Consider the following 17,228-nt stretch of genomic DNA (forward strand, 5'->3'; position numbering starts at 1 on the left):
ACGCTCAGCAGGTGAGGCAAGGCTTGACTATCGTGTTCTGCCAGAACTAATCTATTGACAAGACCAGTGACAGGGTGATACAGCTGTGCAACCCCTCATACTGTACATGTACTGCAAAGTATGACATGACATCAGTTCAAAATGTTGTTTCAGGGGGGCCTGGTGGCGCAGTCGGTAGCGCCTCACAGCTAGAAGATCCTGGGTTCAACTCCTGCCGGGGACACCTGTGTGCGCTGGGGGCGTGTCTTCTCCTACGCGTCATCAGTGCCCATACCCTAGGTGGGGTTGTCGAAAGGGCCTCTCTGTGTGGAGTTTGCATGTTCTCCCCGTGTCCCCTAGGGTAGGTATCCTCACAAAAACATGCAGTAATCCTGGTCTCTATACTGCCTCCCCCTGGTCAGCCGGGGCGCCTGGTGGAGGGGAAAGGAACTGGTTGGAATAACGTGTTCCTTCCACGCGTTACGTTCAACCGGGGAAACTCCCCCCTGTCAGGTGATAAGAAGCGGCCTGCTCACTCCTCATGCATTGAAGGAGGCATGAGCTCAGTCTGGGCTCTCCCTAGGCTGGCAGAGGGAGAGCAGCGCCCAGGATTACATAGGCAGTTGGCACTGGGTGAAAAAATGGGTTACAAAATTATGGGATAAAAAAAAAAAAAATTCACTGACCCGTGACCCGTGAGGAAGGTTTGCAATTGAGGGACGTGAGGATAGAATAATAACTGTTGAGAAAAAGACAGTGTTGCCAAGGCGACGATGACGACGCGGCATTACGCCCGACTATGGACACAACGCCAGTGTGATGTCGTCCTACGATCGTATGACATCATATCCTACCTATAAAGCACAGCTGTGAAGCAGAGTGGTGCTGATCGGCTGTTAGATAAAGACTTTGAAAAATACTTAGATACTTGAGAGCTAAATACTTCACTCTTACAGAACCTCTGTTACAACCAGTGACAAACTGTTTAGTCAGTTTAGTGAAACCAGTGGTGTAAAGTAACTAAGTACATGTACTCAAGTATTTTGAGGTATTTTTGGGCGGTGAAACCGCCCCTATAAGTGAGATTTGGAAAAATGTACATTTTCCTGCGCTGTGATCTGGGCCCAGGAAATTAGTAGAATTATCCTGCGCTGTGATTGGCCAATCACAGCCTATTCAGGACTGTGATTGGCCAGTGTCACATGACACATGTGCATAGCCCTATATAAGCAACCATAACTTGAAAAAAACCAAAACATTTTTTTTTTCAAGTTATGGTTTTGTCCATCATAAAGAGTGTTTCAATAAATGTATTTATCCTTTGTACATGATTGATCGACTCCATTCAGTATTGTGATTAGCTAGCAAGACACCGCCCACTTCACACAGGGTGTGATTTTTACTTTACTGGAGTATTTCCAATTTTCTGTGCTTTTACTTCTACTCCACTACATCTCAGATCCAAATATTGTACTTTTACTCCACTACATTTATTTGAAAACTTTAGTTACAAGTTACTTTGTAGATTTGTATTATTATTACAAAACATACAGTACAGTAACCACTTTAGCCCTATATACATTTCGTCCATTTGAAAATAGCCGATCCGAAGATTTTTTTATACATTTGAAAACTTGAAATGGGACATTCTGTATAATGATGAGTACTTTTACTTTTGGGACTTTAAGTACATTTTGATACCAATACTTTTGTACTTTTATTCAAGTAATTAAAAAATATATATATGTGAGTGCTTTTTCCACCACTGAGTGAAACCACAGTTGGCAACTGTTGGTTCACCGGACCAGTGAGGAGTTATATTAAGTGCTGTGCTCCAGCACAATTCAAATGCAGCAGCTACAGTCGAGGGGAGAATGTTTTCCAATTTTGTCTCCACCCACCCAGTTACAATATCCTATTCTACAATCTGTCTGCCAAACATTTCACTGTTGTGAAAGCACAACATAGGTACAAAATACTATCTGACGACAGGTGCACGTGTCCACTGGCAACAAGGCGGAAAGATGAGGTCAGTGAGCATATTGAACAGTTGAACGAGCTGAGGTGATTAAAATCTTCAGTTCACCACATTGACGAGAGCGCTGTATTGCCCCGATGAAACATGACGTCTCTGAATAATCAACTGGGATGAGGATGGCAGAGGAAACTGCTCGGTTCTGCGTCATACAGTATCGTCATCACCAGTTACAGAGGCGGCTTTGACATTGTGTGGTTGCTATGCATGATTGTCATGTACAGCACAACAACAACAACACACAGTCGTGCTCACTGACCAACTATATCCACGTTTGTGCGCGCATACCCACACACACACACACACAATCCATCCAAAAAAAAGTGTTTCATTTAACTCCCTTCGTCCTGTCAGGGCTTTTATTCTACACCCTGTGTCTGTTGGAGAACAGATAACAGATACTAACAGCAGGGACAGACACTCTGACATGGTAACAACCCTTCAGGCGCCTCTCGCCAGCAGTGTCAGCGTGTAACTATTGACTAAATATATGCATGCATAGACACACACAACCACAGCAACTGCACAATTCCGGTGATGAAAATAAATGGAGAGAGAGAGAGAGAGAGAGAGAGAGAGAGAGAGAGAGAGAGAGAGAGAGAGAGAGAGAGAGAGAGAGAGAGAGAGAGAGAGATGCATGTGATGCCTCTTGCTCTTGGTGTCAGACTGTAACGATTGAATAAATATGAAAATGTACAGATGTACACTCCCACCCTTAACTGCACAAACACAGCACAAAAACATAGGGAGGTGGACAGACAGATGTATAGAATGACACTCGGACACACAAGCAGATGGAAACTAGACAAAGTGCTCCTTGGAGCACAGGTCTCCGCCAGGTCAGGTAGGTTATTGTGGCCTCCTGGTGGCGCTATAACAGGCCAATGTGAAAAGGGTGGCATTTCTTCCTTGGCCTAGTGGGAATGTGCGTGCAAAACTTCACGGAAATCGCACGCTGCGTTCAAGATTTCAGGCATTTTGTTCAAAACTGACCAATCCTGCAAACTTTGGAAGCCAATCTTAACCAATCAGGATGGAATATGGAAATCGGACATATACGTGTTGATCACATGACTATAGAGATACTGTGTACCAATTTGCGTGATGTTTGGACAAAATCTGCAGGAGTAATATATAAAAAATGAAAACAAAATTGGGTCAGATTTTCGGCTCTGGCATCCAGGGAGTGTGTGAGCACAATTACACAGTGACCGGGCCAACAGTGCCGGAGATTAACTGCTCGCAGACAGACGGACACACGGACACACGGACGGACGGACACACGGACGGACGGACAGGGTGCAAAACATAGTCTCGGCCATGCCTTCGGCCTGGCGGAGACAACTACCGCGGATGTACAGTACATGCATGCAAATACACCGACCGACAATTATTTACTGACGTCAACAATACAGTATGTTCAGAACATTTAACAATCCATTACTGCAAGCAATTATATCAAAACAATACCAGGAAACTCATCAGTGCTGGACAGAAAAATGGCCCACTAATTGCGGTACAATAAATAATAGCTGATTAACATGGCTGAAAGAACATTTAGTTACACTGTGACATCATTTACTCCCTGTGAAAGTGTTCGCTAGCTGTATATCTGAACACCCCGGGGAGTGCATAATATCACTGTGATGTCTTTTTCAGTCTTTCTCAGTTAATACAGTGTTTTTTTGTGTGTGTTTTTTTGTGACTTTTGTGTTTAAGTAATGAAGAAAGAAAGGACAACAAGGCATAACATCAGTATTAATAATGATTGATTGTAAGAGGAAATGCTTATATGTCGCTAATGTCCCCTCTGATTTCACAGTATCTCTCTTGTTATGAACAGAACACCTCACAACAGCTCGAACGAGAGCGAGAGAGCTACGAGAGAGTGAGTGAGAGGGGGAGAGAGAGAGACCGAGAGAGAGACAGAGTGTATGTGTGTGTGAGGGAGAGAGGGAGAGATTAACACTCACGTTGGCTGTGGAACTAGAGGCTAAATAAATGGAACTGTCACACAGTCTGGAGAAGAAGCAATACAGTATCAAAAAACAGATAAATTATGCCTGTGTAGATTGATTGTGTAGATTGAGTGTGTGTGTGTGTGTGTGTGTGTGTGTGTGTGTGTGTGTGTGTGTGTGTGTGTGTGTGTGTGTGTGTGTGTGTGTGTGTGTGTGTGTGTGTGTGTGTGTGTGTGTGTGTGTGGTGAACCTAGATCATTTCCCCTCCTGGCTCCCAAGCTCTGGAATGACCTCCGCCCCTCACTCACGACTGCAGACTCATTCCCCATTTTCCACTGCAGTCTGAAAACTCACCACTTTGGACTCTACCTCACCCCCTAGGTTTGTATCACAACCTTGCTGCTCAATTTCTTTAATAGATGCTAGTTATACAATGCAGTCGTATGTTGGTTACTTGTTTGCATTTTAATTAATAGATACAGAACTGTATACTGTTTGCTTGACCACACATGCAAGAACAGTATTTAGTAGTAATTAAGTGTTTTCTTTGCACCCTATTCACGTGACCATTAACCCTGTTGTTTGTTGACTAATGTTCATGCCAGTTACCCCAATCTTGCACTTTATACATCACTCAGGTGTGGAGTGTCTGGTAAATGGTGATAAGCGTTCTTTTCCTGAAACATTAGCTGGTGTACATCTCTTTATTCAAAACAAATGAGAAACTCCATCTCTCCATCTAACTTTCTTACCCCTTTTCTTTCTTGTAAAACAGTGCACGTACAGCAGCTCAGCAGCTGTAATTATTCACTCTAATCAGCCATTCATCAGATATGAACCAAGTTGTTGTTTTTAAATGGCACACACACACACACACACACACACACACACACACACACACACACACACACACACACACACACACACACACACACACACACACACACACACACACACACACACACACACACACACACACACACACACACACACACACACACACACACACACAGCTCTAAGGCAGCTAGTGCCGGATTGGATGAAGGGAGGGGAGCACTCTTTTCTTTCACTCTCAACTGAATAAAGAATGGTTTTACATGCATGACTTGAAAACGAGGCAGGTGCACCAACAGTGAAGCCTTAAGGCTCGAGAGGCATGCCCGAGTGAACTACCAGGCAAGTAGCAAGGCAGGCATGTTGGTCGGAATGGGTTATCACCTGTTTTGCACATACACAGGATATTGAGTGAAACTTAACGAGTGCTCCCCATCTCTGAAACGACTAGATTCCTCCCTCTGTAACTGTATAAATCAGACAATTGAAATAAACATGATTCAGAACAAGAGAGACCTGTTTAACGAGAAGTTACTGTAGATACTCCTCATGTCAGCGAAAGTGAATACACAGTGGCCATTAATCGTGAGACCTAAAGTGCAATAGCGGCATAATTTCAGAGACTACAGAATGAAGAGGAGAGAACCAAATCCTCACAGGAGTGTAAGTGGCTGAAGACATGACATGATCAATGTGGCCAACATCAAAACGGAGGCATAGTGTGATGGATATCACTGTGGCGTTCATCAGGAGCTCATGGAGCCAAGTTGATTTGACTGACATGCAAAGCAGAGCAGATCGAGAATACAGCTTTACAATGGAATATCAGGAGAACATTCTGACTACGTTGATGTCGATGTTACGACCAAAATCCAAACCCATTTTATTCTGAGGCTGTTTCAGACCAACGGATCAAAACACCTTCTATGAACTTTTAGAAAAAGACCTGCATAAACGTTTTTGACTTTGACAACATTTTTGGTGATCATGATTGGATTGGAGATTTCAACACCAATGTCCTAGAGCAAGACTCTTCCATTTGCAAAGCTCTACAGAATTTTCATCACCTATTGGATTTACATCTGCAGATGGCACAGTTCACAAAGGTTTGTGCTTCTACTCAAACCCTCATTGACCCACATACACCAGACAAATCCAAAATCTCTGAAAGTGGAGTTATAGAAGTGACCTTTCTAGTACTTGTTTTTGCACACAGAAGGTTCAGAGGTCTGTATTTGATTGTAATTACTCAATCAAAACCTCAAAAGGATTACAGCAGTGAGGCACAGTTAAGATCAGAGGAAAATGGATTGGTCTCCTGTCTTTAAATGTGCAGCAGTGGATAAAGCCTGGGGTTATCAGCTGTCGACAAACTTGCCCTCATTAAAGTAGTTATGATTAAAGTTTAACAGAACCATGTATTAATGCCGATATATTAACGCCCATTTAAATCGAATGAAAAAGAAAGCAAAGATAAGCGTTTTCAGTGAGAAGATAGCAGTAGCAGAGAATAAGAACAACACTGAAAAATTGGTCTTTGAAACAGCTATGGTACAGTAACAGACTTAAGACAAAGTCACAACCTGAACCTGGATATACTGTAGGAGGCACAGTTACACACGTATCCTACAAATTCAAAGTTGTCAAACATTAAAGAAATTAATGTACAACTATAGCCAACGCACTAGTGAATAAGTTGCCTTGTCAATCAGAGTGATATGGAGAAAGACATGTAGAGAAAGGAGTCCAGGCTGATGCATTTTCTTTTAAGGAAGTGTCTGACAAAGATGTGCTGAAAAAGCTCAAAGCCCTGAAACCACCCAAAGCAAATGATAACATTCCCAAACATTTTTATGAGATGCAGCTGAAGTCATCACTCCCTGCTTAACCTATAACAAATGTGTCAAACAAGGTCAATTTCCTCATGAATCCCCTCTATAGGGCATAGCAGTGGCGGCCATTTTTTGGTTCCACTCCAAAATAGTCAATGCATTTTTACCATTGAGATTTCCAAAAATATTTATATGAATTATTTTAAGCTTAGAATCAAGCCATCCAGGGTCCTGGTGAATCATGACCATAAAACGTTTGATTCTGTGAAAAAAAAAATGAAAACGGCAAAACAAAAGGTATTTATTCAATATAGTATATCATATAATATATACACACATATATATATATATATATATATATATATATATATATATATATATATATATATATATATATATATATATATATATATATATATATATATATATATATATATATACATATATATATATATATATATATATATTTATCACAGAAAAAAATGTTTTATGGTCATGATTCACCAGGACCCTGGATGGCTTGATTCTAGGCTTACATTAATTGATATAAATATTTTTGGAAATCTCAATGGGGAAAATGCATTGAATATTTTGGAATGGAACCAGAAAATGGCCGCCACTGCTATGCCCTATACATAAAGGGAAGCAAATTAGAACTCATAACTACCGCCCTGTCTCCATTCTGTGTTCAGTATCAAAGGTAATAGAATATACAAACTCGATCCTGTAGCAACATTTAACACATCAGGCATTTACTGTCAGCCAATCAGGCTGGTAAATGGGTAGTATTTTCAGAGGGAAAGGACAAGGAGCTAAATTACTCCTAGCCGTCGGCACATTGTGTCTCAAGCCTTCATGCTCACTCCCATGCTGTGACTCTATAATTGAATGAAAGGACAATTTCCTCTCTGCCGGCCTAACGCTGCCGGTCTCTACTTCCTCCAACATGCATACAGTACATAACATACACATGTACAGTAGAGGGTCCTGGAGACCCAGAGCACTGCTGTCCTTCATTCTGTCCAGCAAATCAGGGAATCTGCTAGATCTGGACAAGAGCTGGGAGAAGTTTTAGTGACACGGTGACACAGCCAGAAATAAGTCTGGCAGAGAATGAGTTAACTCATTCACTGCCACTGACGTAAAACGTTATTTTTTCCAATTACCAAATCTGCCACTGACGTAAAAAACGTAATTTAGCAAAAAACGTTGATTTTAAAAGATCTCACCGTCCTTCATCTCTCGCAGTGATGCATTTCATTGTAGCACACCCGGATACGGAAATGACCGGCGCTCTAAACCTTCCGCTAAATCGCCATTATCTCGGCTTTGTTTTTCTCCGTCCTGGAACGCTGTTTAGAAACGCTGTTTAGAAACGCTGTTTAGAAACTGCTACTACTGCAAAATGGAATGTCGCCGATTGAAAATTTCTTCTCTGGGCTACTCACACAACTACCCTGTGTGTCTACAAACAGTTGAACACGCGATCATAAGGGATTTAGCAAGGTCTGTGGCGAGGTGAAAAGGTAAGTGAGTTTTCCGTTCACATGGCGAAACATGGTGTTTTTACGCTGGGCTTGTGGACAGAGACTCCGCCCCGATCGGAATGTCTGTTGTCTGAGCGACGTGCACGTATCGCCGGTGTGTTTATAAACGATTGGACTTGCGATCATAATGGGAAAACAACATTTCAAAGTTATAAAAAACTCTATATCGTGGGCTAACACAGCCAGAAATAAGTCTGGCAGAGAATGTAAGGTGCCCTCAAGCAAGGCACTTATGCCGTATGTCCACCAAAAGTTGAAAATATTTCAACTCTCTCTCTGCAAACAGATAAACACGGCAGATGTGAATGCACAGCACAGAATAGATGCTCAGCGCCTTGTCGCGCTGATGACGTTTCCAGTATAGCGTAAATACACAGCGCTCCCTTTGAAAACTATTCAAAACATACGTATGTTTTGTTCATAAACACCTCGGTGCACACAGCCTTTTAAATGCTGATGTATCCTGTGGAGATATTCAGCAGCAGTAGAAGACTGCAGTTCTATTGGGCAGTCCCAAGATGCATAATATGTAACTATAGGAAGGTTTAAGTGTGCCGTTGCTGTAAAAAAGAGCATCTCAATTGACACCATTTTGAGAATGTTGTTGTTTTGCTGTTTCCTTCCAGACAGTGGTTAAGATGCTCACCTTGGGAACCACATACACTGTACCTCTGCTGGATCTCACCAGAGCCTTCCTCCTGTGCTTGGGACAGCTCACTCTGGCCTTTGGTTTTGGTTTCTGAATACTAATGCATAATTTATGCTCCGCCATATGACGCCGTCCGAAAATAGCAGATCTCCACTGAAAACAGCGGATGCGTCGTGTTAAGAACATGTCGATCAGCTATTTTCGGGCACACCACACCTGACCATGACAAAATATCAGGCTTAAATTCGAAGAATGCCAGTAATATCCTGCTTGCACGCCCCATCATTCTTTTCATTTCGGTGTGATACTGTACATCGCTGGGTGTGAGTCGTGAAATAAATTCAGAAGGCTCACAAACCTCTAGCATTCTGCTCATTTCTATTCAGTCCATTACGCTGACACCACCCTGACCCTACTGCTTGATATGTCGTTTGAAGCAGTTAATACGGATGATTGCACAATGCACAGAGGACATAGGTTAGATCAATTCATATCAAACTCAAATCAGGACACCCATGCATGCTAATAAGCAAATCACACAAATGTGATTAAAACCCTTTCAGTCATGGATCAAGATCGTACATCTAGCGCTGGGGCTGTCCCAGGGCTTTTGTTCAGAGGGTCCTACATACAGTATACGGAAAGCTCTGTTATGCTGAATCTTGCCTGTTTTCAATGCTGCCAAATTAAAGCCAAATACATACTGTACTTCCATGTTCATGGATTCTGTCGTATTGTATTCAAATTCATACATACAGTAATAAGAAAAACATTTATTAATTTATTAACACATGCCTATCATTTGCACCAAAGATTTTATGATACAGTGGCTTGTTTTCACTTAGTTTACATGCAATGCCATTGACTGTCAGCAACGGTTAATGGCTACAATTTGATAGTAACCATCACAGCAGCGATGAGTCAATCCTGTATAGTACTGTAGGTACGGTATGCACTGTACAACATCTGGAGGATCAGACCCTTCCTCACCAACATGTCTGTTCACCTCCTTGTTCAAGCCTTATTAGTCATCTCCAGGCTTGACTCCCAACATTCTGGATACAACATAGATCCAGAATGCCATGGCACGCCTGGTCTTCGACCTCCTAAAATGTCCATGTCTACCCCTTCTGCATTCCCTTCACTGGCATCTGGTTGCTGCTCGCACCCAGTACAAAACACTGGTGATGACCTACAATGCACTGAAGGGCATGACACCCGCTTATTTCTGGACATGATCCACCCCTACACCCCTTACCGCACACTTGGATTAAACACAGGATGTCTGTCCCTCCCTTCCCTACGATGCCCTGGCCAATGCTCCATAGACTCTTCTCCCTCCTGGCTCCCAAGATGTGGAATGACACCCCCCCCCCCCCCCCAGTCAGGACTGCAGACTCATTCCCCATTTTCCACTGCAGTCTGACTCACCTCTTCAGTCCCCACTTCACCCTCTCTTTGCACTCCTCATTCCTTGTATCCCCTCCTGTCGCCTATTATTTGATATATGCTAGTTATACTATGCCGATGCATGTTGGTTACATCACATAATATGTTATTTTGACATAATACTGTTTTCTTTTACTGCAAATGCTAAGGACTTTATAGCACTGTTGTTCTTTGCACTCTACTGAAATACTCTACTGAAACACTAGCATTGGTTCTATATTGTAATTGACCTTATTCACATGATGGCCTTTTGTTCTTATGTCATAGGCTGTGGGTGGGGGGGGTGGGCGATTCCGCCGGATGTTGTAAGAGCAAAAAAAGATGCTGTGTTAATATGGTCATGGTGAATGGCATCATAACATTGGCAACAACACTAGAACAACCATTGCACAACCAAGCTGAGTCGTTGCCAGATTGCAATATCTGACAGCAATTTAAAACCAGATGCGTACCACCCCCCACCCGAGAAAATGGACTAATGACAGATACGCCTTGACACCTTGTCAAACAAGTTGTCAAAAGGGCTTGTGGTAATGCAGATCATTTAGCACATGACTCATTCTGTGTCACTGTCATGGCTTGACCCCATTTATCAAAACAGAGTGATAAATTAGATCTCTAGCCTTGGTTGAGACCCTACTCCATATTCTGCTGCAACCCCTCTGACTGAGCTATTAGCGGGCTCAGTTGGCTCAGTGGGCACAGTGGGCTAGTACCTGTGCATGAAGGATAAACGCACACGCACACACACACTGTCTGTCCTTCTCTCTGTCCCTCAATCTCTTCTAATTCTCCCCTGAGTTTTGTCTCTCTATGAGGTATGGAGGTGGTAGTCAGCCGCAGGTCCGTATACTCACTTGGTCACAGAGAGAAACACACACACACACACACACACACACACACACACACACACACACACACACACACACACACACACACACACACACACACACACACACACACACACACACACACACACACACACACACACACACACACACACACACACACACACACACAGGCGTGGGTGTACCTGTCGAGCGCAATGCAGCAGAGGTGCAGTATGGAGGCGGTAGTGAGCAGTACATCCAGGGAGGTGCGAACGAGGCAGAAGGTGTCTCCATAGACCAAGTGCTGATGGACCAGCTCAATGGCTCCAAACGGCATCACCAGAACAGACACCAGCAGGTCAGCAAATGCCAGCGACACAATGAAGTAGTTGGTCTTGATTTTCCTGAAGGGGGTGGGCAAGCAGAGGTCTGTTATTAGTAGCAGTAGCAGAGGTACTAACAGTCACATATTGAAATCCTTGGAGGCCGAGCCGTCTTCGGTGCCATCTTACAAATAATAATGATGACGTTATAGGTGAGCATAAATGGCTTAAGAAAACTAGGCACGACGCAGGGGCTATGCTAGTTTCTAACCGATTTTCACACCCAGCGCCCATGTTATATAATTACCAAATGTACTTGTACTTAGCTCTAATAGCTCCATTCACTTCCTGGTTAAAGTATTTGGGAAATATTCTGTATCTCGGCTCCTGTGTTGCTGTGATGTAACTTTGGCGAGACATGCTATTTTCAACGGCGTATAACAAGCGAACGGGAGGTCGCGTTTTTTTTTCTTCTTTTTTTCACGGAAGCACAGTGAAAACCCTTTGGGATTAGCAACCATCAGGGGATCGATCATACTGGAAATAAATATTCTGTGACTTCTTGAAAAGGTAAGAAAATCCTTATAAAATGCTGGCAGAGGCTGCAGCCTGTTTTAGAAAACCCCTGGTTAACACATGCAACACTCTCACTCACACTACACAATCCACTCATGCATACACGCATTACACTACTGACTTTACTGATTTCCACACCTAATCTGTTTATTCCAGTTACTTTGGAATATTTAATAAATACAAATGTCTTTGTAAACTGCATCTCCCCTGTAAAACTTGTTATAGCACCTTTCATGACATGAATGCAGCTCTTTACAGAGCAAAAAATAAATAAAGCAGAAGTGCTTTACAGAAAAAGCAATAATAATTTAACAATAAAGCAAAAAAATAGCAAAAACAGCAAAAATGACAATGGCATTAAAATAATGGCAAAACAAGGCAGTGAATCAAGCAAAACAGTGAAGACATGAATAACAACAGAGAGATTCAGAAGAAAATCTACTAAAAGCAAGAGTGAAGAAATAAGTCTTGAGTATAAGTCTAAAGCTGTGCTTTAAAGCTATCTACAGAGGGTGCCTGTGCCCGTAGAAGCAGAATGCTGCTTCACCGTGTTTTTTATGACATTTTAGGCACTTCTAGTACTGTAGGTCAGCATTAGAAGACCTGAGGGGGGCGGTTTGGAACGTATCTCGGCAGGAGCTCATAGAGGTAGGAAAGTACCAGACCATTGAGAGTTTTATAAACAAGTAAAATAATTTAAAAATCAATCCTAAAAACAACCGGGAGCCAATGTAGTGATGATAAAACTGGAGTAATGTTCCCTGGCACCCCTAGGCCAGGGTCATAACAGTCACAGCAGATATAAAATTGTTCATGCACTTCATTCTTCATTATTGAATATTAACAACAAAAAGTAGCTCCAAAGACCAGCGGTGAGGAGAGAGATTCGATTCCCGCCCCGACAAATTGCCAGGGCCCCCAGAGAGCTTCTGTTTCACCCCACGTCTCCTGACATCATTATATCACATCAACTGTAATGTTGCTCCCATAGATGGTCGAATGCAATTCTCCTTGGCAGAAAATTATGTGTGTCTACTCCAAATGCCAAATCTGTTGTTTAAATGGAAACGGGCATGGAGAAGGCGCACCTGCTAATTACAAGTAATGGGAGCCAACACTCTGATTGGTTGCATTAATGTAGCGCCCAAAACACACCCATGACTAATTCAGTGTCCACATACAACCGCTTTGCACCGTGCGCCTCACTTTGAGCTCAGTGCTGTTTAAGTACTGTACTACAATTGGAGATGGACGCACCCTGACGTAATTACGACCTGATAGTTATAGTGTGCACATGCATTTGTAACCTTTCAGGGTTTGGTTCCATTTGAGAACTCTCAGAGTTAAATTAACACCCAGGAAGGGTCCATTTGGTACCATCTGTACACTCTTAGAGCTAAATTAACATTCCAGTTTTGTCTGTGTGCTGAAACTAAATTATTCGTTCTAAAAGCGATAAAGAAATGAAGATGCAAGGTGAAAAACAAAGAACAAACATAATAACTTCTTGTATCACTGTTACTCACTGTACATAGAAGCTATATGCAAATAAGTAATAACGGAAGAATTTTAGCACAGATCTACCTTTAATTAATGTGTCTTATACATGCAACTGAGTCTCTTTCCAATATGAACACGGTAGTTTTCTTCATCTCAGTTAATACGGTTGCCAGGGATTCAGGTCACATTGACTCCACACAGGCTATTAAGATAGAACAGCTGAATTTAAATGGAATGTTTTATCTGCATGGTCACATTCTTTATTTTCTACACTATAGTAATAAACAGCTTTGTGGAGAGGAAAAACTTAAAGTCCCTGTACGGTAGTAATATGTACTCTGAGTTTGTCACACCACAGAATAATGAGTTATTAACCACCCAGAAAATTATACGAGCACTTCTTGTCTTATTTTGCCTAATGTATGTGTGTTTCCATTTATGTCTAAATAACATTCTTTTCACAGCTGAATGGAAAGACCCAATGGGTCAAAGTGCATGCAAACAGCAGTGAATGGTTTTAGGATAGGTTTATGAGTAAATCAATGGGGATATTAATTAAGCAGCTGTTATGCGAATAGGTAATTAAACACTGCATATTAAACATTATAAAGTTATGGGACAATGGCAGACTTTAAGAGAGAGAGAGAGAGAGAAAAAGAGAGAGAGAGAGAGAGAGAGAGAGAGAGAGAGAGAGAGAGAGAGAGAGAGAGAGAGAGAGAGAGAGAGAGATGGTCCCAACAACATCACTTAGTGTATGCAGTATGCACACATCCACACGCACAAGCGCACGCAGAAGCGCGTGCGCACGTACGCAAGCACGCACGCACTGCACAGTCTAGCTGGAGAATGTCCTTTGTGAAGGTGGTACGTCCTGTGTGTGGCAGGGCCCATGACAAAGTGCAGAAATCTGGACTCCTTATTAAGAACTAACAAAACACTGAAAAAAGACAAGGGCCATAGATTCATCGTAGCCGTCTGTTGGAGGCATTGACTGCATTATAGACAGCAAAAGCAGATGGTAAAACAAGGCTGACAGACTGAGAAGCCAGCCAAGTAGTAAGCTAGCCAGCAAATCCAGCATTCAGACTAACAGACCGGACAGTCATATCAGCCAACCAGTCTGCAAGCTAGCAAGGTACTAAACAGAGTGAGACATTTACGTACAGTACAGTATAAACAGACACACGTGTACACACGTGTGTGTGCCAAATCACTGATTCATAATCAACACACATGCGCGCGCACACATACACACAAATGACAGTCCTTTGGCAACAAGCTACTTAGGATATAATATACAGCTGTTTAGATAGTAACCACTAATCAGGTACAGTATCATTATCGTGTCTAACTAACAGTCTGTGATGGGCATTGGATAAGACTCTGATCTCTCAGTAACAGGTTGCCCTGACCTGCCAAGCTGCTGAAGATGAAAGAAGCTTTGAGATGAGCTATGTGATGCATAATCACACATCTACCTATTAATAGCAGAATTGGACCTCACATTCGCTCTCAGCGTCATCTTATTCAGGAGACCAGGGGACATTGTCCATTGATGCTGGCCCCTTGTCTTTTGAGGGCACGTCCGTGCACATTAGATTTTTGTTATCACAAATACAACACAAGCAATGTACGCATAGCCTCGCATGGCCAGACTATATTACTGCGTGGATCTGGTGCTTCTATGAGGATGTTTTTTTTTCCAATGGGCGGGATCAAAAGAATGGACACAATTAGTTAGATCTACAACCAACTACCAATTACAGTCTCGTCCCAGGCTAATGTACGCACGCACATACTATGATCAGTATCAAAGACATCTGCACACGCGCAGGAACATGTGTGTGCCTGCATAATTAACATAGTTGTTATATCATTTGATTAATTATTAATCATCTACATCTGCAAAGCTGTCAAATAAATGTAGTGCAGTAACATGTACATTTGCCTCTGAGATTATAGTGGAGTAGAAGTATGAAGCATCAAGCAATTTAAATAGTAAAGGTGAATACTAAAGTAAAATTACCTTGAAATTGAACGTAATTACAGTATTTGAGTATATACTTGTGCCTGTGGTGGTTTCAGTGACTAGTCATTGAGCTATGAGGACTGAGAGCTCAGGTTCTCAACCTTTTGTTCTCAAGCTCATTGTGTTACAATAATAACTCATATTTAATAACGCTTTTAAATACTCAAAGTGCTTGAAATGGGATTTTTTTTTAAAGTAATCTGATTAGGGAAAATAATACAATAAATGGTGTCAGTAAAACAATGGGATGGAGGTTTACAGTAGCAGGGTGAAGTATAGGGTTTTGACAGAGGTTTTGAAGTACGTATGAGAGGATAGGGGACTCTTTGATGTGATTAGGGAGCGTGTTCCACAAGGAGGGGGCAGAAACTGAAAGGCCCTAACACCCCAGCTTCGATGCTTGGTCCTGGGGTTTTCCAGGAGGTTGGCATCTATAAAGAAGAGCAGCGTGCTCTCCACAATAAAGTTATAGCAGGGTGCTACAGTGTGTGAACTCATCTTCTTTTTGCCAGGAGGTTGGCATCACCAGACCTGAGGAATCGGGAGGCGACATGGTGGTGGAGAAGCTTGGAGAGGTAGTGGGGAGCTAGCCTGCCATGGCCAGACTAATATCACTTCGTAGATATTAGTCTGGAATCTCTGTGTGGAACCTGCATTTCCGAGGGGCAAATAAAAAAAAATGCCTCTGGTGATAAACCTGCCACATATTTGCATACTGGGCCCTGATTGGTCCCTCACAACTTCGGAGGGAGAGAAATGAAATCTCTATTGAGAGGGGCCAGACCTAATCTGCAATTGCAAGGGCAATTTTCTTTTTGCAATGGCAGATTCGTCTGGAACCAGGCTAGTGGGGAGCTAGGTTGCTTGAAGTGCCTTGGAGGTAGGGATGAGAATTCTTAAGTTCTTTCTGTGTTTTATCGAGAGCCAGTGATGTGTTGGAGGAGTGGTGCGATGTGGTCTCTCGAGCGGGTACTGGAGAGCAAGTGAGCAGCTGAATTCTAAGAACATGTTGGACTTTATTGAGGACTTTAGAGGGGATGTCATGAAGGGTGCTGATGCAGTGATCGAGCCGGGATGTAATAAATGCCTGAATGAGTGTTTCAGCAGCTGGGAAAGACATAGAGGGCCAGAGGGGGGCAATATTCCTTAGGTGGAAAAAGGCAGTATTTGTGATTAAGTTTACATGGGGGAGGATTGAAAGGGGGTTGTTGACAGGTAATACTAATAATAATAACTTTATTTGTATAGCACCTCCTATACATAAAATGCAGCCCAAAGTGCTTCCCATAGAAATATAAAAAGGTCATACAGATATTCTGTTCTCTAAACCCCTCCTCTCCTTTCACCTTATCTTCCTTCTTCGCCTCCTCTTACATAGAACGTGCACATCATTCAAAGTAATAGGGCGACAGAAAAGAACATTGCGGCCGCGTCCATTGAGTTCAATGGAGAAGTGGCGCCCAGTTATGTTCGGTTCGTCAAGCTATATCTCCTTTCCCCTCGGCTCCTCTCATCTCTGCCCCCCCCCACCTCGTTTCATCCAAGTTTCCCTTCTCTTTGCTCCTCTCATATTTCCACTCTTTCTCCTCTCTCCCCTCATCTTATCTATTAAAACATGGAGAAGCAGTGTTCAGTTTTTATTCACCACATATCTGGAACTTATATCCGCTGCCTTTTAATGATATTA

General features: G+C 42.5%; 1 protein-coding gene across 1 annotated transcript in view; it reads right to left on the reverse strand.

Moving 5' to 3' along the window:
* The window catches only part of htr4 (5-hydroxytryptamine receptor 4), a 172,599-nt gene that overhangs the window by 78,978 nt on the left and 76,393 nt on the right, over positions 1-17,228 (reverse strand). Inside the window, exon 4 of the mRNA XM_080415796.1 lies at positions 11,317-11,517. Coding sequence (XP_080271922.1) covers positions 11,317-11,517 — 201 coding nt within the window. The remainder of the gene's footprint in view (positions 1-11,316; positions 11,518-17,228) is intronic.

This window comes from Gymnoscopelus braueri (assembly GCF_963280865.1).
Source record: "Gymnoscopelus braueri genome assembly, chromosome: 20".
Taxonomy (NCBI): domain Eukaryota; kingdom Metazoa; phylum Chordata; class Actinopteri; order Myctophiformes; family Myctophidae; genus Gymnoscopelus; species Gymnoscopelus braueri.